Source organism: Sus scrofa, chromosome 9 (assembly GCF_000003025.6).
Source record: "Sus scrofa isolate TJ Tabasco breed Duroc chromosome 9, Sscrofa11.1, whole genome shotgun sequence".
Lineage (NCBI taxonomy): Eukaryota > Metazoa > Chordata > Mammalia > Artiodactyla > Suidae > Sus > Sus scrofa.
The window spans coordinates 91121866-91147345 of NC_010451.4; the positions used below are offsets into that span (position 1 = coordinate 91121866).

Sequence of the window (25480 nt, forward strand, 5' to 3'; positions counted from 1 at the left end):
TCCAATGCAAATGACAATATACCCTGCTGTGTGAGGCTAAATGTGATAGTCCATGTAAAGTATTAGTGGAATGCCGGCCCAAGGTAAGAACTCAACAGATATCACACATTCTTGGCCTTTTGTCCAGATCTCACCTGGTCTCTTTAATGCAACAACAGGCTAATAAGTTAACATCTGCATGCAAGTCTCCTCAACAATTTCCCCACATAGAAGTTCATCCCAGAGTTCCTGTCATGGCTCAGAGGTTAACAAATCTGACTGGCATTCATGAGGACGCAGGTTTGATCCCTGGCCTCGTTCAGTGGGTTAAGGATTCGGCATTGCTGTGAGCTGTGGTATAGGTTGTAGACACAGGTTGGATTCTGCGTTGCTGTGGCTGTGGTGTAGGCAAGCAGCTACAGCTCCGATTCGAACCCTAGCCTGGGAGCCTCCATATGCCACAGGTGCAGCCCAGGAAAAGCAAAAACAAAACAAACAAATAACAAAATATACATATAACATATATATAAAACATATATGTTATATATATAACATATATATAACATATATATATATAATATATATGGATAAGTTCATGGAACGGAGTACTATGACCCACTATAAATATCATACGAGGTACTGTTAGCATTGAAAATACATTAGCACAAACCCACAAAATAAAAAGGTCATTTTTTTTTTTTACCTATTTTACCAAAAATATACACATGAGAAAAACAGCTTAGAAAGTAAAAAACACTGAAGTGTTACTAATGATTATTTCTAAGTGATTTCATTATAGGCATGTTTTTATTTTGGAATTTTTTAAAAAAATTATAGTCTTTATGTTCAAGTTAATCCAAATGTCAGGTGAATTTTCTTTTTTTTTTTTGGCCTCTTGTCTTTGTAGGGTCACACCTGTGGCATATGGAGGTTCCCAGGCTAGGGGTTGACTTGGAGCTACAGCTGCTTGCCTATGTCACAGCCACAGCAACACAGGATCCAAGCTGCAATGCCAGATCCTTAACCCACTGAGCAAGGCCAGGGATCAAACCCACAACTTTGTGGTTACTGGTTGGCTTCACTTCTGCTGCACCACAGTGGGAACTCCCAGGTGAATTTTTTAAAATTGCAAAGCATGATCCACAGTAATGACAACCCACTACCAGATTTACCATCATTTTGGCACCTAAAAAAGTACAAGAATAGACTTAAAAATACCAGAATAGAATTCACCCTATTTTCTACCCATTACCCACACAAAATTTTCTTATATTCTGATTTTTACAATAATATAAAAAATAAACTAATTTAAAATCTACTTATTTCATAACCACTAAAACTTCAAGAAATTTTCACTTTTGTTTTAATATGCCTCTTGGTTCTGCTTCCCATATGGACATACTAAAATAAAGTTACATCATTAAATTACAATGTAAAACTACATTTCATCTAAGCAGCTATAAGAAGTTCTATTTTAAATAAGTGCGCAAAGAAGCAACCCAACATGAAATGTTCATGGATCATCCTTTCAAAGCTCCTTTCAACTTCCCTTAGATAGGATTTCACGGTAACCCATGACTGTTAATATACCAATTCACAGCCAAATGGTATGCTTCTATTCCTTGCCAATTAAAAATGTCTGTTTCCTTTGTGTGTTGCAGATAAAAGTTATCTTCATCTTGGAAACAGATACTCAAAGACCATAGAATACATGTAGATGAGCCCATGAGCGCATGTGGGCGCTCTCTCTCTCTCTCTCTCTCTCTCTCTCTCTCTCTCCCTCACACACACACACACACACACACACACACACACTTCTTCCTCTACTGACAAGGGATTCATGAAGACACATTTTACTTCTGAATGGGTTCTTCACACTGACATCTTTCTGAACTGATGCTAAGAAACAAATGCCCCCACACTAGGCTTATTTCAGAAGGCAAAACACCAGGTATTATGCTGTTCACCAAAGCCACCTTCACAAGGCTAGAGTTAGGTTATCACACGATCTGGCCATGTGCAAATGGTTCCTTTGGAAGTAGAGATAACAACTTAATTTTTAATAGCTAGGTGTATATACCTGCATCTTTGGATATTTAGGGATCTATTCTCAAAATGAAGCAAATCACTTTGATGTGCGATAGACCTAGACAGAACACAGTACAGTATTTTTTATGGACGAGGGCTAGAAAAACACCCCTGAGCTATCTGTTCATATATTGACAATCCTGGGCTTATGAGGGGTTAGTAGGAGATCCTACTGGAGGGAAACTAAGGAGCTTTAACCAACTCTGCGAGTGGTCCTGGAGACTTACAAATCCACAGCCAAGGGCACGGTGAACACTGCAACAGCTGCTGAGGGCAGCTCTTACACACAAGGAGGGAAGGTATTAACAAGCCCCACGGCTCCTTATCAACACCAAGAACAAGGAATCCTGCCCCAGAAACGTGCTCCAAGTCCTCTGGGGCTTCCTTAATGCTCCTTGAAATCAGGTCTGTCTTCGAGGGCCTCCCCTGACCCTTTTTCTCAGATCCAATCTACCCAGCCCTTCCCCAAATAACAGGGCAGCTCTTAAGCCCCTGGAAGGGCTGGAGCCAGACTGAGGATTCCATGTAGGAATTTTGTGTTCCCTGCAGATAAGAAGTATAAGGTATCAGGATGTTCACGATCCTGTGGCAGCCAGACAGAAGGTGAGTCATTCCCTGGGGGAGTAACTTACTTTTATTCTCTGAAAAAACATGCCCACTCAGGTCCGTGACAGACATAGAAAAGGGAATTTAACTGCACCCTGGTTTTCCGTTCCCCAGGAAGAGGCAGGTGGCCAGGAAAAGGGGGAGTGGAAACTAGCATCTCGGCATTTTAAAAAGCCATATGTCTAAATGCAGTGAAATTCATCGCTAGATGATGGTGACATTCTCCCACTTTCCTTAACCTAAGACTATGTGTAGGCCTTACTCACTTGAAATACAGCCTCCGAAATAAGTCTCCAAAATTCTAGCTTTTTAAAGATTTGGCAAAACTCAAATCCCATGCTATTTCTGCTTCCTGAGCCAGTATCAGTGCGGCCATATCCAGTCGTAGAAACTGTCACTGCTATCTTCAGATACTACTGTTCAGAAAGGAATTTCTCCAACATAGCAAACCCGACGTGTAGATCCATCATGGACAAACTGAAGGAATGAGAGTCACTCTATGTACTTCCTGACCCAGAAAGGGTGTAGACAGAGTCCTGAGAAAGATACACCGTAAAGGAAATGACTGAAGCTCCAGGTGAATGACAGACATGACAAAGGAGAGGAGCTTCAAATGACTGAAAGCAAAATATGAGGACAGGAAACCTGAGAGGAAGGAGAGAGCTGACAACACAGAGAATCTTGGAAAGTTGGGGTCTTTGAGTTTCCTACTGTCCTGATGTTGCTGATACAAGACCAGGGGTTGTTCATGAAGACACAGCTCCTGGTACCTCTGTAATAAGGATTTCCCAAAAGAACACTATGCAAGGAAAAGATGACACAGAAGAAGAATCCGAGGCCCAAGTTAAGTGCAGGGCTTAGTTAATACCTTTATTAACCTGTAAAGCAGAATCCCAAATGGGAAAACAATGAGCAGACAACTTTTACTAGAAAGAAGGCTGGAAAGCACAAGAGAACAAGTTCACAGAAAATGTGATAACTGACGGGGCTACTTCACAACTTTGGACACTGAGCTGGGAAAACCCTTTTTGTGAAGTTGACAGCATGCTGCAGTTAATTATAACCACCTCTTCTTTCCCCTCGAGAGGTGCAAAACCAAATTCCATAGTGGATTTCTTTTTCTCTAACACTTTAACCAAAAGTTATATATCCTCGTACATGGCTTCTTGGGGCTTCATCTACTTCAAGGTCTTCTAGAACTTTAAAGAGTCGCCTTCATTTATAATTTGGGTTTGATTTTTTTTTTTTTTTTTTGATCTCGCCCTCAGCATGTGGGTGCTCCCAGGCCAGGGACCGAACCTGAGCCTTAGCAGTGACCCAGGCCCTGCAGTGAAAATGCCAAATACTTAATCCACTGTGCCACAAGGGAACTCCCAAGTTAGATTTTTTTTTTTTTTTTTTTTTTTTGAAGCTCAGTGGTTTTTCTCAGAGGAGTGCTAATGCACTTGAAGACCCCATGAGAAGGCACTGGAAAATACCACTAAAAGCATCAAATGCAAAGGTTCTACATTAAAGGTGGATGGTCTGAAGAAAATGAGCAACAGGATAGGGCAGACACATGCAAAAGGGGGAAACCTCAACTGAGGAAAATTATCAACTACATTAGCTTTGAAAAGGAGTGTGAAGGTGTAAAGAGTGTCCCCGAGGATTAGAGTCTGTTTTCATCTTCACTGAACTTTTTCTAAATTCTGTACACTCGATTTGCCATGTGAATTCATCTCTCAAGATAGGGCCACACACTCATAGCTGCCACCACCACCACTAGGTTAGTGTTTGTTGTAGACACTCAAAAGCGTTCTCTGTCACCCTCTGAGGAATGGCTGACTTTGTTGGACCACACAGCACAGAAGACCACACCACTGCCCTCTTTGTCCTTGTATAAATGCCACTCATAACTGTGCCATTAAATAGACATCTAACACGTAAAATTCACACCCTAGTCTAACGCAATTGCCTCAGTGGTTTTAAAATTAATGTGGATAAAAATTACAAATTTCCCTCAGATAAGATGTTTGTGTTTTCTTCTCTCCACCACTGCCATCATGACAACTGAGCCTGAAGTAGCAGAAATAGCCCAACACAGTTTGTTTGGGATGTCCATTTTTTTGTAAGCATGAGCTGGAAGTCCAGAATCAGTTTCTCTCCTATTTAAGGATGTCCATGTTTCCACTTCCTGTCTTTGGATGAATCCCAAGTTCTTTAAAGAATCTCTGTTTTTTAAAATGCCTCAAAGTTTAGCTTATTTCGTAAATTTACATCCTAGGAACTATGACTTTGAAGGCAGTATTTCATTCACTATAAACTCTTGCCTATGTCTAGTTTATCTTGGATTGTAAAACAAATATATAAAAGCTATGTCATCAATTCTGAGCACTCTTTTTGTCATGTACACTAGGAGAATGAATGTTTTAAAATAAAATAATTCTCAGAACTTCAAGGATAGGAACTGGTAGATGGTGTCAACCAAGGGCCCTTCTTAGCCTTCTAGCTTCATCAGACCAACAGAGATGCAGCGTAAAGGACAAGAAGTTTTTCAAGTTAACAAAATGTGTTAAGGTCAGAAGATATTAGAAAGGATGCTAAGATGTTAAGGAAGAAACCATATACACAACAGGGAAAGCCAGACTACTTTCAGATAATAATGCCCAAATTCTCAGAAGCTTTCTGCAGACTTTATATAATGGAAGGAGTCTTATTATGGCCACTTCCTTTTTCCTTAAGCTGAAAACTTCTTTACAGAATTTTCTCATTTAGGTTTTTGGATGTCAGGCATTTGGGAGGGTGGCTCTTTCCTGAAAAGCACCAGAAACGTAGCTGGAATATGTTTAATGTTCATGTTTGTCCTAATTTAACAGCTGTAAATCTTGCTGAATTATCAAGACATTTTTCTTTTTCTACATAACCTGTCTTCTAATATTCCTTTACCATGAAAACTCATTTGTGTTTTCTTCCAGGGTAGAATGTTAGATGTTATTTTTTAGACGAAGGGACCTTTCTCTCAATGAACCTAAGTTGAGACTAAGTACACTTTAAAAATGAAGATTTTTAACAGGCAGCCATATAGAAAATTCCCAAGTTTGAGTAAAAAGAGGGGAATACACAGGACAGGACAGTCCACAGTAAACTGCCACCCCCTTTCCAGCACCCCCTAATTATACAAACCTTTGTAGAGAGCTCTAACAACCTGCATTACAGATGTCACTTTTGCTTTCCTTTAATGCATTTAAGGGTCACACTAGATGACAACTATGGCTTCAGTGGTACAGGCAAACATACTCTTCCTGCATGGTGTCAACACCTAGGTAATAAAGTTTTCATACCACTGTCAACTGGAACAACTACACTGTGAAGAGGTGAAACAGAAGAGTGCCTTCATAAATGCTTATGCAGTGAACAGAGGAATTTTAGAACATAGATATTGTCTAGTCTACCATTCAGTTAAGCCAAGGTCACACTGTTGGGAGAATTAAAAATCAAGGTCCACATTCTCAGTTCAATCAGCCATGAAATGAAAAGATGAATTTTTCTCTTCTGCCCTCTATTCTCGTTCCTACTCCAATATCTTACCCAATATTTATACAGTCTTTTTAGCTTGGAGATTTTTCTAGTAAGATTACCTCGACCAAATACATAGCCAACACTTTGCTGTCCATCCTTCCTTCGTAGAGTCTCTCTTGACTTTGACTTCTAGGCTATAAACCATTCGGTATTTCTACTTCCTCTCACTGTCCTCCAATTTCCCTGTTGCCCAAGACTCCGTCTTCCACGCTGCTCCTCAGTCGACAGCCTGGAACTGGTTCCTGCAGCTCTAGCCGTGACCCTTCTGAGTTCCAGGCTCACGTTTCCTTTCTCTCCTCAAACTCAGCATGTTCAAAACCAAGTCAGCTACCCTTCCACATATTTTACTCAACTTCCTAAGAGTATCATCACTTTTTCATGCACACAAGTTCAGGACTTTGGTTATCTGACTCCTCCTCTACCTTTTCCTAGTCCTACTGAATTCTTAAAAATGCTGTGTGCTCCTTTTTAAACTCGTTTTTCTTTTGGTCTCCCCCCGCCCCAACCCTGCACCAACAAACAACATAAACTGGGTTTTTGTCAGCCTCTCAACCCATCTCCCCATCTCCAACTCACCATCTTTCTTTCTTAACCATCTACTTCATCATGTTAATCTGTTGTTCAAAAAGTCTTTTGCTTTCCCTTATGAGGTCCTTCCTCTCTAACCAGGTTACTCTACTCACTGTTTTCCCACTGTCCCTGCCACAATAACTGTTTTCTCTACTGTTACTCTACTCACTGTTTTCCCTCTGCCTGCACACAATAACCCCACAGCTGGAGCACACACTCTCCTGTCACCTGTTCAAATCCTAATGGCCTTCAATGCTCCATCAAGTCCAGTCTCTTCAATGAAGTTTTCGGATACTGTGCTTGGGTTTACTGTCTATAACCCATGATTTTTGGTGCTCAAATGCCAGCTATTTTATAGGTTAACTTTTTCATGTGCTTGTCTTCCTGGTATGACTGCAGAAACTACATCTGACATGTCTGCTGCTTCTGAAATTTACCTAATAACTACACTACATTATTTAAAAATTGAGGCACAGTACTTAAGAGAACATGAGCAGGATGTAGAAAATTCTGAGTTCAGATGCTGGCTTTGTTCCTTTCCAGATGGTTGACCTTGGGCAAGCTGCTTAACATATACATGCTTTTATGTCTATAAAATACAGAAAATGCCACTTATTTCATAGGGCTGCTTTGAAGTGTAATGCGTATGTGTGCGTATGTACACATGTACCCAAATAAACACATACAATGTTTTACAGAATATTTGGTCAGTAGTGAGTACTTTTGGAAATGGGCAGCTATTAATGATTTTGCACACAATAGGCTCTCCCCTTTGGTCAATATTTTAAAATGAAAAGGTCATGTTAAATAGTTTTGCATAATGTGCTGTCAAGCTTCTATTTCGTGTGAAGTTTTGTATCATGGAGCACTATATTACATAGCCAAAAATTACTTTTCTAGGCTATATTCCAGAAGAGTAGGAAAGACAACTTTTTTTTCTTTCTTTTTACAGCCACACCTGCAGCACAGGGAAATTCCCGGGCAAGGGGTCAAATCGCAGCTGAAGCTGCCAGCCTCCACACAGCCACTGCAATGCCAGATCCGAGCCACATCTGCCGCATCCATAGTTTGAGGCAACACCAGATCCTTAACCCACTAAGCGAGGCCAGGGATCCAAACCCCATCCTCACATACGCTATGTCAGGTTTTTAACCTGCTGAGCCAAAACGGGAACTCTAGAAAGACAACTTTTAACTTTCAAGTTGTGTCCAGATGCCAGGACTTAGTTGTTAAAGTTACAAGATTAGTTTCATTCCATGTACATAAATCAATCCAGCATGATTTTCTGCAACCACCATTTTAAAAATTCAGTTAAAGAAGAACTAACAATCTCTGGAGAGGCTTGAAAAATTTCCAGAAAGTCCAGCCCATGGATAAAGGTTGTGTGAGACAGCACTGTTAGAGCCTGTCAAAAACCAGTGCCCAATTATTAGCAACCGAGGCCAGCTTTTTCCTTGAAGAAGGGGATTTCCTTCCTTCCTTCCTTTCCTTCAACCTAGTCAGTTGCAACTCTAATTAATGGCTTGCAAAGACACAAGGAAAATGTTGCAATCCAGCACATTGAAAACTAAAGACCTGATCGTTTTGTTGGTTGAGGCGATGTTTTCCTCCCTAATGAAACATACCATCTTTGCTTCTTTGTGCAGCAGGTCACAACTTTTCCTAGGTTAAGCCATAACGTATTTTTAAAAATCAGGTATTATGCCTCCACTAAGGTTCCAGGAACTTTCCACCAAGAGTATCTATGATCTTGCAGGAGAGGCTGCATCAGAGCAGAGAGCATGAATGCCACTGACTGCTTCTGCCTGAACTTGAACCTCCCTCAACAGTCGCAGCCCCAGGGCAAGCGTCTCTACACCACTACCCAAATGGATTCCCTTCAAAGACCCCAGGCTCATTACTGCTGCACCTCTGGGGAGGGAAAGGGCAGGGCCTTACCGCAGACGTTAGACGGGCGAGAATTTCGTCGCTGCTCTCCTCTGAGTCTTCAATTTTCTGATGAGATCTTTGAAAAACAAAGAATAAATTACTCTTCTGCTTTGGTTATTTATTCACCAAGTTATGGGTAATGCATGGCAAGTAAAAGTGTTACTGCTTCATACATTAGTGAAAGTGTACACACGGTAACATGGGGACAATAATGCCAGAGGAACACAACTCTGTTGCAGCTCAACAGTTCCTTCAAAATCAATTAGTAAGAACCTCTTTTCCATACATCGATTAAGTCCTGGGATTATGTACTGCTCTCCAAAGGTTATCACAGAAGAATCCTGACACACCAGATTTACAAATATGGGCATACACAGAGCATAAGCAGACGGTGAATATAACGTGGCTAAATACTAAACTTCCCACTAATTCCAAATGAAATCCAGATTCTGAAAAAATGAAAAATGAATTTTCCGCTACCTCTGAGTTTCAGCCAAAACAGGCTTATTATGAATTGGTCTATTACAAGCCGAATGCTGGGACAGGAATTATGTGGATACCATAGCAGAAGCCCTTTGCCCTTTTTTATGAGACCATGGCCCAGTTAAGAAGATGTTAAATAACTAAGGAGACATACAACATATTACACAGCATAAGATCAGTTTTAGAAAAATCACCTTTCTAATGTAATTCATGAAACAACTGTCATCACACAAGCATACATGTGAACATATAAAATCATCTACTTCAAAAAAATTTTACAAAATCACTCCCCCCCCCCCGACTTGATCAAAGGAAAAAAAAAAAACAAAAAAACATTGAGTAATGCCGACTGAATATATGTAATTGTCTCCCAGATCTATTTCCACAAGCAATTCCTTTCAACACCTTCTGGGGACTTGGGGGGATTGGCGGTAATTGCCCTGCAGAGCGGCGTTATCGCAGTGGCAGTCCAGTGATTGATTTCAATCTCGGGAACTGCAGTGGGCCAGCTGAAGTGCTAGCCTTGCAGGGCAGGAGGGCTTCTCCCAGTTCCTAGGAGGGCTAAGAAGATGCTCTATAAGAAAGGAAAAGCCAGTTGGATCAATTCTGGCATTGGCTTCCTGTATCTGGAAATGTTATTAAACCCCTTCAGAGGAAAAAATGTCCCACCCTTCAAATCGGAGCAATGAATTACAAACTACTGCCTTTACAAGAACTGCCTGATATAGGTATGAAGCTGTGGGCATGTTGTCAAGTAACTTAATTACTTGTGCAGCAAAGCATCGGAAACATGACCTTGAAAATGAAGATTTCAAATAAAATGTGCTTTATTATTAAAACTATCTATTCACAAGGTTTCCACATATGTGGAAGAGATATAGAGGTTTGCAACCCTTTATAACCTAAGTCACCAAACCAGGGTTTATGAGGTGAGAGAACAGATCTGAGAGGAAATTAGGAGCCGAGAGCATTAGATATAAGAGCATCAAAACCAGGGTTTCAACGCTCTGTCTGTGACTGCAGCAAAGCGAGAGCTGGTCAAGACCCCCCATGCTTCTCAGCACCCAGCAGACACCTAAAGGATGAGTCGATGTGCATCTTTGCATTAGCACAGATTCTGTCATGGATGTGTTTTCAACAAACTGCTGAAAAGAACTCAAAACTGCAAAGGCAGCACCTGTGTAGGTGACTGATCATGGCTATCTGATGAGTAATGACAAGCCGTTGCTAGTTAAACAACAAATAATTTCAACTCTGTTCAAGCGAAAGTACCTTTCATCATGCTTCCAGCACAGAACATGCATTGTGGAAATCTTTCTTTCTTTCTTTAATTTCTTGCCTTTTTAGGGCCGTACCGCAGCATGTGGAGGTTCCCAAGGTAGGGGTCTAACTGGAGCTGCAGCTACCGGCCTAGGTCAGAGCCACGGCAATGCCAGATTCGAGCTGCATCTGCGAGGCCAGGGATTGAACCTGCAACCTCACGGTTCCTAATCGGATTCGTTAACCACTGCGCCACGATGGGAACTCCTTCCCTGCCTTTCTAGTCACCAGATCCTCTGCTCAGCTGTCCTGTGGTCCCCCCTTCACAAGACCCACTAACAGGCCCTCACCTCCATGACTTATTTTTACTGCCACCTAACCAACTGTCTCTGCTTCTCGTCCCATACCCCATCTCTTCTGAACACCAGGATTCTCCTCCTCAAACACAGATCTGATCTTGCTCCCCTAGGACTCCACGCCTTCTGGAATGATCCTGCTGCTCGCTCTGGAACACAGAAGGACTCTTCTGCTGAGCAGTCCCCAGCCCACCCTACAGCAGCAGCTACCTGCATGGCACCGGCGTAGAGGCAGGTCATGGGAGGGGGCCTGGGGTGGGGGGGTCAGGCAAATAGTGAAAGAGCCTAGAGAGGGGAAAGGAAGAAAGAAAGAGAAATGGGTGATGCCCACCCACTCTCCGTCCTTCCTCACGGGGGTGGCCCTTCCCCAGCTTGATGCCAAATGGCTGAGAAATATCCTGATTCTTTTATGATGTGAACACACATCACGGCATCCCACTGAAGACAAAGTTCGCACATATCAGATCAAAACAGAAAATGAAACAGATGGGGGAAGGGAGAACAAAAGAAAGATTCTGGTGAGTCTCGAGTGTCTGTGGATCTGGGTGTCCACGGGGGTCCTGGAACTAACTCCCCCATGGATCCTGAGGGAGGACTGAACTTGCATGTATTCCCCGTTATTACTAAAGGGGGCTGTGCTGCTTGGTGAGAGAAGGGAAACAAAGAAACCATGGCCGACTCAGCAGCTCATATCAGTGACACGCTGATATAAGAAGAAAAAAGAGGAGTTCCCGTCGTGGCTCAGGAATTAACGAATCCGACTAGGAACCATGGGGTTGCAGGTGTGATCCTTGGCCTTGCTCAGTGGGTTTAAGGATCTGGCATTGCCGTGAGCTGTGGTGTGGGTCGCAGACGCAGCTTGGATCCCGTGTTGCTGTGGCTCTGACATAGGCCGGCAGCAACAGCTCTGATCAGACCTCTGCTAGCCTGGGAACCTCCATATGTCATGGGAGTGACCCTAGAAAAGACAAAAAAAAAAAAAAGAAGAAGAAAAAAGAGAAAAGGGGTGACCCTGGGAAAGAGACATCCCTGAGTGTGTGTGCCAGCAGGAAGCTCTGGCTCTAAAGGTGTGCCCCTTATGAATTCTGTTTCTCAAGGTCTCTTCCTGCCAATAGCCCAAGCCTGACCAGTAATTCTCCATGGGAAATGCCAAGTCCTGATGCTCTGGGCAGACATCTTTATCAATTCGAGAGGTCTGCAATACCTAAAGATGCCGCAGTGAGGACACAGGAATGGTAAAAGTCTGTGGTCCTCAGCCCTTGTCCCTCTAACCATCACACAGAACACATTTTCATTCTCTCCAACACCCACCAAAAAAGAAACAAATCCCCACCTGCATCCCTACAGTCTTTTCCACCTTAACTATAGGCAACTCCATCCTTTCAGGTGGAAGTCATCCTTGACACCACCCCCCCATACTCTACATTGTATCCTTCCCCTAACCCCATAGCTCTGCCTTCAAGAGCAAGCTCTCTTTTGACCATTTCCAACCACCTCCACTCCTTCCACGGTTGCCCCAGCCACAGAAGCTTGTACCTGGACCCAGGAGCCAGAGAGGTCTTGTTTACACGTGCATTAGAACATGTCCCTCCTCAGCTCAAAATCCTCCACTGATTCCCCTGCTCCCTGGGTCCAGAGCCCCAGCCTCCACAGGGGCTGCCATCTCTCGCTCTCTTCACTCCATCCCAGTCACTCTTGCTTTGCCTTTAATGCTCCTGTCGTGGGGCTTGCGCCAACCATCCGCTTAGCCCAGACGGCTCCCCTCACACTGCACACTGCCTTTCCCTCACATCCTTTAAGTTTCTGATGACCTCTTGGAGGTGCCTCTCCTGACCCACAACTCCATCACTCATTTCCTACTTTCTTTCTCTGCATAAAGTTTTTCCACCATTAACCAACATAAACCCTTTTTATTTATGAAACTACCCCTCCTCCTAGACTCCGGGCTCCACAAGTGTGGGAATTTCTGTCTGCCGTGTTCACAGTTACATTCCCAATACTTAGAACACAACTAGTCCATAGCAAGCATTCAGTGACTCTTTGTTGAATAAATTAAGTGGGGACCTTCAAAACCTCCAGGAGTGCTCTGCTGGGAGCCACCCCCCATCCCCTGAAGACCGCTGCACAAGACATTAGCTAGTGCTCTGTGGTCAGTCGACTAAGGCTTAACCTGCTTATACTCAAGGGCTCTTGCCCTGAGCTACTCCATCAGCTTCCTGGATCCCTGCAGTGGTCCCTCCTTCAGTGACCTTCTTGTCATTCAAGTCCAACACGAATGACTTTCTTCTATCAAATGCCAAAGAGCTGACATCTTCGAAAAGATCTTGAATAAAATAAGGTCACTCCCACCTCCTCACCTTCCCCTGAGAAACAATTAGTACAGACTGAGTGACAGTTTCCAACCTGGCCAACTATTCGGCCATCACTTACTCAATTCACAGGGCAACAGAAAAGCAGGAAGTTCCCCACCCAGAAAGGTCTCCCAACCCACAAACTCTCAGCTCTGAGGGAGCTAAATAGTCAATGGTGTTGAGTTCCAATAAAAGCCTGAACACATGGGCCAAGATCTGGGCAACAGAAGTCCTTGTATACCAGTCAGGACCAGTATAACTTCTAGAAACTTGGATTTAATTGGTATACCTGCAGGGATTCCCAGAATTCTCTTAGTAAAAATTCCTCCATGAGAATTAGTATAACGGGTTTGAGATTATTCCCATGATGTTTTTAAAGATCAAAGCTTACCATATATCATCTATATATGTGATAGTATCCATACTCCTTAATCAGGTTTTCACCAAAATACTTGTGCCTCCAGATTCAAGAGCAACCAATATCATCCTGGAGTTGGAAAATCCTACTTCCTTTTCAACAGTGGAAGAGGTTTTCTGGGACCATTTCTTACAGAAACATTATCTAAATAATATCACTTTACATTTGTATATTGATACAACTTTAAAAATACACAAGTTCTGTCTATAATCTATGTTTGTTTTCTTTTCTTTTCTCCTATTTTTTGTTTTTTTTTAGGGTTGCACTTGTGGCGTATTGAAGTTCCTGGGCTAGGGGTTGAATCAGAGCCATAGCTGCCAGTCTACACCACAGCCACAGTAACGTAGGCTCCAAGTTGCATCTTAACATACGCCACAGCTCATGGCAACACCGGATCCTTAACCCACTGAGCGAGGCCAGGGGTCCAACCCGCATCCTCACAGACACTATGTTGGGTTCTTAACCTGCTGAGCCACAATGGGAACTGCTGTCTATATCTATGTTTCAATATTGAATAGCATATTCACTGAGCAGCCAAGAGCTACTGCTACACACATAACATGGTTCCTACATGAAAATGTGTTAAATGCATCCCACAGCCATAAAACAGACAAGCGTTTGGAGTCCAGGGGTTTCAGAGGTGTAGACTATGCACAACTGGCTTAGGCTAATCCAGCTAGGGTATCACACACAGCCTTCCACGCACAGGAGACAGTGCTATCTATCCTGGGCACAAGCGTGGTGCACACACAGAGGATGCTAACCATGAGATGTGTCCTCAGTCAGTTTTCATTTAAGTTGCTATTACTGCCATCCCAAAGGCTGTCATTTGTTTCTGAGCATCTTACATACACACTACACATCAACCTTTGCCTTCAACAGAGATATTCCAGATTGGGACTGAATGAGGGTGGGCAACATGCCTATCTCCAAATCAGAATTCTGAAAGGAAGAGGATGTTCCTGGGGAATTCAGAGCAGACCTATCCTCCACCTCCCACCCCGCTTCACGCTGATGCTGCTCTGCTCTGCCTTGCTTGGTTTGGAGGGACTTGAGGAAAACGCAATTTCTAAGATGGACCTCAGACTACCCTACTAGAGGCTTGTAAAATTCTAGGGCATGGAATACACCAGAACCAAGACAAACTATGCAGGAATCTTTCAAACATGATTTCACAAAAAATAACAGATGCACAGCACACATATATATGAAAAAAAAAAACATATAACACTTAGTGGGCTTAGCAAAACCTATCTTTAACATATTCTGCCAACACAAGTAACGGCCACTTAGCCTGATCTGTGATTCACAGGCGTCTTAGGAGAAGTGATATCCAAGCTGACGCTCTGTGGAAAAGGAGTGGCCCTGGGATGGAGCAGAATTACCAGCATAGGGGAGTGGGAAATGGTAAGACATTAAGCTGAGGCCAGAAGAGTCAGAGTCAGGGCCCGTCTACTACTGCCAAAGAGTTTGGGTTTTATGCTGAGGGCCATGAACCATGGCTGTAAAGCAAACAAGACAGAAAGAGAAGTAAGCAGAAGATACAAAATCAAAGGCAGGTTTGGTTTCTTGCTGTTATGATTTGGAGAATCATTTGCCTGTAGAAGGAGAATAGCCATGAGTGAGTGAGGAAGTAAGAAAGCAGGCACAGGGAATGTCCAGGGAGGGGTTGGACCCACAGTCCAGGAAGGAGAGTCTGGAGCAGGAGGGACTCTGCCACCACCAAGCTGAGGAGAAATGATGTTAAACATGTCCACTGACAAAGAAGATGTGATTATATATATATAAAAAATGGAATAATGGAATATTACTTCACCATAAAAAAGAACAAAATAAAGCCATTTACAGCAGCATGGATGGACCTGGAGATTATTATACTAAGCAAAGTAAGAAAGTCAGAGAAAACAAACATCGTATGATATCACTTATATGTGGAATCTTAAAAAAAAAAAAAAGATCTCCTTTACAAAACAGAAACAGACTCATTGACTCCGAAAACAAGCATAGGGTTGCCACAGGGGAAAGGTAGGGGTGGGGGATGGATTAGGAGTCTGGGATTGGTATAAGCACAGTATTGTGCATGGGTTGGATGGTCAATGGGAATCTGCCATATAGCACAGGGAATTCTACTCAATATTCTATGATAACCTATATGGGAAAAGAATATGATAAAAAGTGAATATGTATATATGCATAACTGAATCATTTTCTTGTACAGCAGAAATTAACAAGATACTGTAAATCAACTATACTTTAACAAAATTTTTAAAAATGAAAAAAAAAATGATGTTAAGTCAGTTAACAATGCCAGAATCCAAGATCTCCTTACACAACCCAGAGTCCATTTCACATCTGCTGAAGGTCAGACAAGGAAAAAAGTTAGGGACTTTCTCTTTCAGAAATATCTCCTGGGGCAGATTTAAAAGTTTATGTCCTAAGAAATCACTGCCCCAAGTTCTAGATACCAAAAAAGAGAATGTTCCTCAAGAGGCACAGAGTCAATCTGTACCACATTTAATACCCATGGACCCCCAAGAGGATAAAAAGGTGTCATATCTGCCACATAAAACTATATCTTCCCATAACATCGATAACCTGGACAGGCCTACTTTGCTTAAAACAGCAAATTCATATGACCAAAAGAAAAAAATGGGATGGTGAAAGCATGAGAATCAGATTTCTTTTCTGAGATCACTGGTATCACGAGTACAAATACTACTCAACCTTCTCAAGAGAAGATAATTTTTCATAGCATCAGCTAGTAGTACACTTATAGAGGAAATTTACCAAACAGTAGTAAACTGTGAACATGACAGGTTTCATTAAGGGTTCAGGATATATAGTGACACGGTCATCTACGACTGAATAAAATTAGTTATTACTGTTATCTCTTCTTCACATTTTACATGAAAGATTCAAGAACTAATGCTAAGTATCTAACTGAACAGCTACATTTCAAATGCTGGCACAAGCAAGCCTAAAAGTTTAATTTTTGTAAAAATTCCAGTACTATTTCAAAATTGATGTACTCTGATAAAGATAAGTAGTCTATTCCCACACCTGGAGTAAGTCTTGTCTGTAAACAATGGAAATTTTGGAGGACTGTTTCCTTGGGAAAAGGAATAATGAGTAAGAACAAACACTAAGACCAGTTGATTCCACAGCTTTGTTATGCAGGCAATTTAAAACAATAAATGGAAATTTTCTTCACCTATGACCCTAACACAAAACATATGCCAAGTTTCATCACGAAAATTTTTTTGTCAAATACTCAAAAAATATTTGTTTACTTATCTGGCATTCCCTCCTCTAGAGGGATCATAAAATGATAGTCTAAATAGGCAAAGTCAGGAATACAAATGTTAGATTTGGGACGTTGGAATGGCAGACTTGACGCTGATCTCCCTGGTTAGAAGGTGCTAATCCAACAGCATTTCAGAAATTAAAGATGCCAGTGGATTTCCTGTGTTGCTTATACATGTCAGGTAGAAAAAGACAAGTTAGACTGGATAAGGAGAATAAGGGACGAAGAGAATAAAGGAAGCAGAGGTGATAGGATAGCTGGTGGTGGTATTATTGTATATAAGGTCCTAAGGGAAGACAGGTACCTGAATTTTAGGAGTCATCACCCTGGAGCTGCTATTAAATACTTAACTAGAGGAGGGTACCTCCACAGTGAAAGCAAAAGAGTCTGAAGACTGAGCTACGGGGCACACCCTATTTAGAGGTCAATGTTTCCACTAGTAGGTTTTATTATTATGCAGGTATGGTGAGGTCAACTGATCAGGGGATGACTGCCACTGAAGAGCTAGGTCAACATGGGGAGAATTAACATCTCAGCAATATCGAATCTTCCAATCCATGAATGCAACTAGATTTTCTAATTATTTAAATCCTGATTTTTAAAAATTAGGCTTATAAAGTGTTCAACAAAGCTCTTACACATTTTCTTAGATTTATACCTCATTATTTCATACTGTTTTTTGTGCCAGTACATGGAAAAATAATTTTGTATACTGACCTTGCAGGTTGTGATCTTGCTAAACCCACTTACTAGGCTTAATATTTTTTGTTGTAGATTTCTTGGGATTTTCTATGTATATAACTATGTCATCTGCAAAGAGAGATGGCTTTGTTTTTTCCTTCTAATCTGAATATCTTTTCTTGCCTTATTATACTGGCTACTGTTGAAAAGAAGTAATAAGAGGCAATGTATCAGCCTTGTTCCCAATCTTAGTGGAAAAGCATTGGGTCTTTTGCTATTAAGTATGGTGTAAGCTATGTGTTTTATGTAAGGCTTTATCAGATGGAAGAAACTGCCTTATAGACCTAGTTTTCTGAGAATTTTCATTTTTTGGCTACACCCACCACATATGGAGGTTCCCAGGCCAGGGACTGAACCCAAGCTGCAGGAGACAATGCCAGATCCTTAACCTTAGCCAGGGGGGAACTTCTCTGAGAATTTTTTATCATGAATGGATGTTGAATTTTTTTTTAAATGTTTTTTCTGTATCTATCTTTTCAGTATCTATAGAGCTTATCATAGTTTTTCTTTTGTAGGACCAAATCTGATAAATTACATTGATTGATTTTTGGATAGTCAATCATCCTTGTATTCCCGTGATAAATATCAGTTTATGACATAGTTTCATTTTTACATATTGCCAGATCCCATTCAGTAACATGTGTTAGGATTTTTGTGTTTACATTCATTTTCCTCTTCTGAACTTTGTCATAATTTTATGAAGCTAAATTGATGGAATTTTAGAAGCATCGACCAAGTGAAACAGGTACTGTGCTCAATAAAATCTTTATGTCCTGATAAACCTAATCTGGCTTCTTTACATAGTATTTTGAGTCTCTGATTAAATTAATTTGCACATTTCCTATCACTTAACAAACTCTGTAAAGCTAATTTTGTAGAACAGATTTCAACCTTGGTGTGCGTTAGCCTTACACTTTACAAAAAAATACTGATATCCAGGTCTCATCTCTCCATCCCAACCCTGATTCAGTAAATCTCAGGTTATACCTGTTTATTTTTAAAAGTAACATGCCTGAGAACCACTGTCATAAAGATCATTTCCAAATTCACCTTCTGCCTTCAAGTCGTATTGCTTCCACCAAGTACAGATGCGTGTCCCTTTGGTACGTTATGTAATCTGTCTTGCCTCGGTTTCCTCATCTATAAAATCAGAACAACTCCAAACTACTGTTGTGAGCCTTAAATGAGTCTTACATAAAATGCTCCACATAGTGCTTTGCATGTAGTAAGTACACAGCTGTTAATTAACTACTGTTGTTATTATTTTATTATTGCCACTACCAGGGCAGCTTCAGCCAAGTGACCAAGCTCTCTGTTCCTCATTTTCTAAGTAGGGGACCGCTTTAACACAGAAACTCATCACAGAACCATGTAAACTCTATAGCTGTTGATTCAGCAAATACATCACAAAAACGTCCCTATGAATTCAAGTAAACTATATTTTACTTTTTCAGCAGCATTTATATACAGTTAAATCATTCTCTTTGTTCCATATAAAGATAATGCTTGGCCTCCATAGAGATGTGCAGACCCCTGCAGTTAATCTGAGCTCTGTTGCCCCCTCCCCAAGGTCTGAGGTCCGCTGACTGTGACCAGTCACGCCAGTCACATCAAGCCGCCTGTGCTACCTCACCATGCCAACCATCTCTCCAAACTTCACCCCCTACACAATGTTCTTCCTTCTACCACAAGCTCCCTGCTGCTTCTCTACCCAGAGCACAGAATCATGGATGTTAACAGAGTCATCTTAACTCACTGGACTGAGCTTTCCCGAGAGCTGGTTAGTGAGGAATCGAAGGTGAGCCACACCATCCAATTAAGTAAGTACTCAGCTCATTAACAATAACAACAATGAGTAGGCACCATTTTTTTAATAGGTTAGCATCAGGGAAAGTCAGAGCGAGATGCCAGGAGAGGGAGCTATTTCAGCAGAGGTCAGGTGACCGAATCCATGTAAGCCACAGGCAGAGCTCCAGGCTCCCAGAAGCACGTATCCACCAGGACCCCCAGGCACTGATGAAGCCGAGAGAGACAAACCAAGCTGACACCAGTTCCAGTCCCCACAGTAAGAGCACACCTCACTTACACTTCACAGGTCACTAGGCAGGATCAGTGGGGATGGGAAAGGGCCACTCTGAAAGGACAGCCTGGCCTGCCAGGGTCAGAGACCCTCACCACTCACTGTATACCCAGGGGCTGTCCTGCTGAGGAGCAAGGACAGGGGGCTGAGAGGCCAAGCCTTTTTTTTTTTTTTTCCAATATATGCTCAAGAGGAAACTTCTCAAAGGAAACTGATAAAATTACATTATTAGAATACTTGTACTGGATTAGGCTAAAATTATGGGGCTTTTCTTTTCCTTCTCTCTGGCTATCCAGCAGGACAGAGGCCCAGGCGGACAACAAACAACAGAATGCTTAGAAGACAATGAAGCAATTCCATTTTTCTTTACCTGCCTTAGAGCAGCATGAGCTGGATTTTAGCCATCCTCTATGACTCTTACCAACAGCGTTAATGTTAACTACTCTGTAATTGACAGGACAGAGTTTTATGTATCATTATATGTAACAGACTCAGATATTCAGAGCACTTCCACTTCCACCTCAGGCAAGCTCAGAGGACTGCCATAGAGGCTGCTGAATTAAAATATCCAAGCTCCCTCACAGCCTCAATTCTCAAGTGTTAGAAAGAAAAGCATCTTGGAGTTCCTGTTGTGGCACAGCGGAAACGCATCTGACTAGGAACCATGAGCTTGCGGGTTTGATCCCGGGCCTCGCTCAGTGGGTTAAGGATCTGGTGTTGCTGTGAGCTGTGGTGTAGGTCACAGACGAAATTCCGATCTGATGTTGCTGTGGCTGTGGTGTAGGCTGGCAGCTGTAGCTCTGATTCCACCCCTAGCCTGGGAACCTCCATATGCCACGAGTGCAGGCCTTTAAAAAAAAAAAAAAGAAAGAAAAGAAAAAGAAAGAAACAAAAGGTCTTACTGGTTGGGAAGGAATCCTTAGGCTGCTTCTCCCCACACTGTTACTTCAGCATTCCTATTCCCACCCCTCCCCCAAGAAAAAAAAAAAGGTAGAAAAAAGGACATGCTGGATGACTTGATTTGGCTTTCAGTTTGAATAAGATGTTCTTTCTCCCCCCAGTACTGCTGACAGCTAAGGCACTCTCTGCTTTCAAATTATCTACTTAGCTTGGATATAAAAGTTATTTTGTATAGAATAGGAATTTTGTTTCTTCCCATTAGCCTAGAAACCTACCATAGCTCCATTTCCCTTCCTGCTTTAAACTGTTTATTTTATTTTTTTTTGCCTTTTTTTTTTTTTGCTATTTCTTGGGCCGCTCCCACGGCATGTGGAGGTTCCCAGGCTAGGGGTCCAATCGGAGCTGTAGCCACCGGCCTACACCAGAGCCACAGCAACGTGGGATCTGAGGCACGTCTGCAACCTACACCACAGCTCACGGCAATGCAGGATCGTTAACCCACTGAGCAAGGGCAGGGATCGAACCCGCAACCTCATGGTTCCTAGTCAGATTCGTTAACCACTGTGCCACAACGGGAACTCCTAAACTGTTTATTTTAAACGGAAAAAAAAATGTTTCTTTTTTCAGTTTTCTTTTTAAAAATGTATCTTTAAAGAACAAAAATGTGTTTACATAGAGGCATGAAGTGGTTTTCTCACATAGTTTTAAAGACATTTAGAGAGATGAAAGCAAATTAGAGGTGTTTGCTGTAGAACAGCATAGGGAGACCTTCATGGCCTTTAAATGTCAAAAACATTATTCGAAGGGCCTTAGCACTGAGTTTTCAGCCCTTGAAAGGGCGGTGTAAGTTAATGAGTCACGAGGACTTCAGGGGACATTTCAGAACAATGGGTAAAATGAATGTGTAACACAGTAGAAAAGATAGCTACAGGACTAAGAATGACAAAGACAAATGGCAAAAAAAAAAAATTTGATATAAATAGAAAGAGCAGTTACGTTACTAAAAGTTAAGGCTGCCAAAGACTTCGGACATCACGTAAGTTCTGTGGTCAAGGTAGGACTTGGGCTCCCCCTTGAGGGGTGGGTAGAATGTGACAAGGAAAGAGCAGACCTTCACGAGGGTATGAGGGAATAAGCGGGGATGGGATGGGGGCTAGAATGAATGACAGTCACCGGATGAGAGCAGAAATTATGATGGGATCATATGCCCTGAACAGTAGGAAGGGCTGTGACAACTCCCCAGAAGAGGAGAGTTTTCTTGGACATCTTTTCTCTGACCACGTTTCATTCCAAATCTGAATAAATTAAACCTTGGCTCTCTAAAATGTGTCCCAGTGGAGTTCCCATGGTGGCTCAGTGGTTAACGAACCCGACTAGTATCCATTAGGACATGGGTTCGATCCCTGGCCTTGATCAGTGGGTTAAGGGTGAGCTGAGCTGTAGGTAGCAGACGTGGCTCGGATCTGGCATTGCTGTGGCTGTGGTGTAGGCTGGAGGGTACAGCTCCGATTTGACCCCTAGCCTGGGAACCTCCACATCCCACAGTGTGGCCCTAAAAAGACCAAAAATAAATTAATTAATTAAAATAAAATAAAATTTGCCCCAAAACATGTGACCATAGCTTAGAAATTTGCTTGTGACTCTACTATAGAAAAAATACATGTATATATTTTACTGTTTATATAATATATAAAGAATATATTTTAATAAAGAATATATCTTTCTTTATATTTTAATATATAAAGAATATATCTTTCTTTATATTTTTAATATATAAAGAATGCATTTTTTTTCTCTCTCTGCAGAAAAGACTTGCAGTGGGTTCAGCAATTTTATCATTTCATAGTTAGTACTTATAATATGGGAGACACAGGTCTATCACTCCCCAAAGCCAATTTTCCCTAAGGAATTACCACTCCCATATGTACGCATTCACACCAAGAGAAAAAGAACATACTGATAAGGCATGCTACAAGTGACTGTCAACTCCAGAGGCATGACTGTGTATGACGATTGGTGCGACAAAAGATTGCAAGTAATTTGGAATTAATATTAGGAACCAAATGTTTAAAATATTTCCCTGTTTAGAAGCGACAGTAGACTCAGGATCTCTCTCTAACAAGGTCATCTCATTGGCACCTACTTTGCTTTCTCGGATGGGGAGGAAGGAGAGGAGCTAACCATGAGGACCGCTCGTGAGTTTACTTCAGGGGCCCGTAAGCCCCCAGTAATCTGGGTGCGCCTCCCGGGACCGTGCACACCTCCATCTTGAGTTCAGGATGGGAAAGGGTTAAGAAGATCTGCTAGAGAATGCCAGTCCCACAGACTAAAAGCAAGCCACAGTCACCTCTAGTTTAAAAAGGATTCCACTCCTTCTTAGAAAGCTTTTTAAAATTTACCGAAATGCTCCTTGACTTTTCCTGGGAAACGTCTGACCTAAGTTGACAGCACCTTACATTCAGGAACAATTTCCATATTGACACAACCAATGAGTGATGCGTTGTATTTGAATTCTGCAGAACCACTGCAAGGTCCTCTGTAAACACTGGTGGTGCCAGTGGCCCTGAATTCATAACCATTTCAGGATCAGTCTAACATTTCTCTAGTTTCCGATTATAAAATAAAGGGAAGCTAGAACGACCCCGTGACTCCTGCACACATACCCTAGCAGGTGTAAACAGCAGGGGCATTAGAGCCAGACAGGCAGGGATTCCAACCCGAATGCTTCACACACCACTTGAGTGACCATGGACAGGGTACCTGACCTCTATGCCTCAGTTTCCTCACTTTAAAATAGTAGGAAACTGTCTTACAGAATTCTTCAGAAGATGAAACAACAAATATAAAATATTTAGCAGAGTTCCTGACTAAAATGTACTCTCTACAATCAGACTATTAGTTCTCATACACTTTGACTTTTATTTCTTTTCTGAAAACCTGTATTAACTATCTTCTTTCAACAAGAGTAACTCATCTTTCTTATGGTTATAAGGGTTTCTCCCTGAATCTATTTTCTTAGCCAAGACATAAGGATAATACCACTTGCCTTGCTAATCTCAGGGAATTCAAAGTTATCAGTATGGGAACATTCTGAAAGCTGAATATGTAAAAGCTACTAACTGAAGCAATGAGATCCTGCTGTACAGCACAGGGAACTACAGCTAATCACTTGTGATGGAACATGATGGAGGATGATGTAAGAAAAAGAATTATATATGTATAACTGGGTCACGTTACTGAACAGCAGAAATTGACAGAACATTGTAAATCAACTGTAATTAAAAATTTTTTTTAATTTATTTTAATTTTTTTTTTTTTTTTTTTTGGTCTTCTTGTCTTTTCTAGGGCTGCACCGGTGGAATATGGAGGACATTCCCAGGTGAGGGGTCGAATCAGAGCTGTAACCGCTGGCCTACACCACAGCCACAGCAACGCAGGATCCGAGCCACATCTTCAACCTACACCACAGCTCACAGCAATGCTGGATCCTTAACCCACTGAGCGAGGCCAGGGATTGAACCCGCAACCTCATGGATACTAGTCGGATTTGTTAACTACTGAGCCACGATGGAACTCCAAAAAATATTTTTAAAAAAATAAAAGTTGCTAACTGTAATTTTTAAACTGCAATTCATTATACTGAAGTAAGCTTGTCATTAAGTGCGGTGGATAAACAAAGGCATGTCAGAATCACCGTACCATGACTCAAGTCCTGTTCCCACACCTCCTCTAATGAATTAATTTTAATTTATTTTAACCATAGAGTGATTCAGCATCTTCATGTGATAATGATTCACGTGTTTTAATATGCCAAACGTTGCTTCTAGATTATTTTCAGAAATGTCTGCCGAGTTCTTAAGAAAGTCACGACGTGGATAGAGGATAAGATGTCAGTTATGACTTTATTCCAATTTAAGCTAAATCACATTTTTCCCTAATTTAGATCATCTACTCATACAGCAATGATTAAATCAGAAGCAGCATGGTGCAGCTGGCAAGGCGTGGATTTGGGGGGTCTGAATACTAGTTTAGCTGTTTATTAACTGGACTGAATTTTCACCATTTTACTTTTCTGAACCTGCCTCTGAGAAATGGGACTAAAACAATTACTTCTTATAGGAAATGATCTTCAAGAGCAGAAGTACAGCTCCCAGACATAGGAATCATTCTGAGTGAGAATAACTTGACAACGGAACAAAATATCATTTACTTACAGGTCACAGATGCCAGCTCTGGTGGGAATGAGAGGCACAAGTTGCAGTAAAAGTTTGACACCATTTTGCCATTCCTCCTCTCTTTCAAATTCACAGTACAAGTAGCTACACTCGTCAGATGAAAACTGGTAGAAAACATAGGTATCTTGAAAGTATAAATGCTGATCCACTGTTGGAAACAAAAAAGACATGGATCACTTTTTTAAGGTCTATTATTTAGAGACTCATCTATCAAATCATAAATGGAAAGGCCTACTAATTATTAGGAAGAAGCCAGGGATAGGACTATAATTAAGTCTATTCATGTTCACAATCCTATTGAATTAAAAAGGACTTACTGGCCAACCTATGTGTATTACTTGTTGTTTCGGTCAGTACATTCATAGCTATTTTATAACTTTTCCACTTCAGGAATGTGTGAAATCCATCACAATTCAAAGAGTAGAAGAAATTTTATTTTGTTTTTTTTCTTAGTGTCCCAAAGCAAAACATTTAATTACCTTAGTGGTACACACATACAACACTATGGCAAGTTTTAGATCAGTGGTTCTCAACAGGGGTGACTGTCCCCTCCCACACCCCACCCGCTTCAGGGCACTTGGCAATGTCTGGTGACACTGTGAGTTGTCACAACCAGGGGCTC

The 25480-nt window shown here is 41.6% G+C and overlaps 1 protein-coding gene across 8 annotated transcripts in view; it reads right to left on the bottom strand.

The window, feature by feature from the left end:
• RAPGEF5 (Rap guanine nucleotide exchange factor 5) overlaps positions 1 to 25480 on the bottom strand; it is a 274179-nt gene that overhangs the window by 163788 nt on the left and 84911 nt on the right. For all 8 annotated transcript variants that reach the window (XM_021063441.1, XM_005656686.2, XM_005656685.2 and 5 more), the window contains exons 5-6: positions 24838 to 25006; positions 8740 to 8806 (exon numbers count right to left, since the gene is read on the bottom strand). In XM_021063441.1, coding sequence (XP_020919100.1) covers positions 8740 to 8806; positions 24838 to 25006 — 236 coding nt within the window. The remainder of the gene's footprint in view (positions 1 to 8739; positions 8807 to 24837; positions 25007 to 25480) is intronic.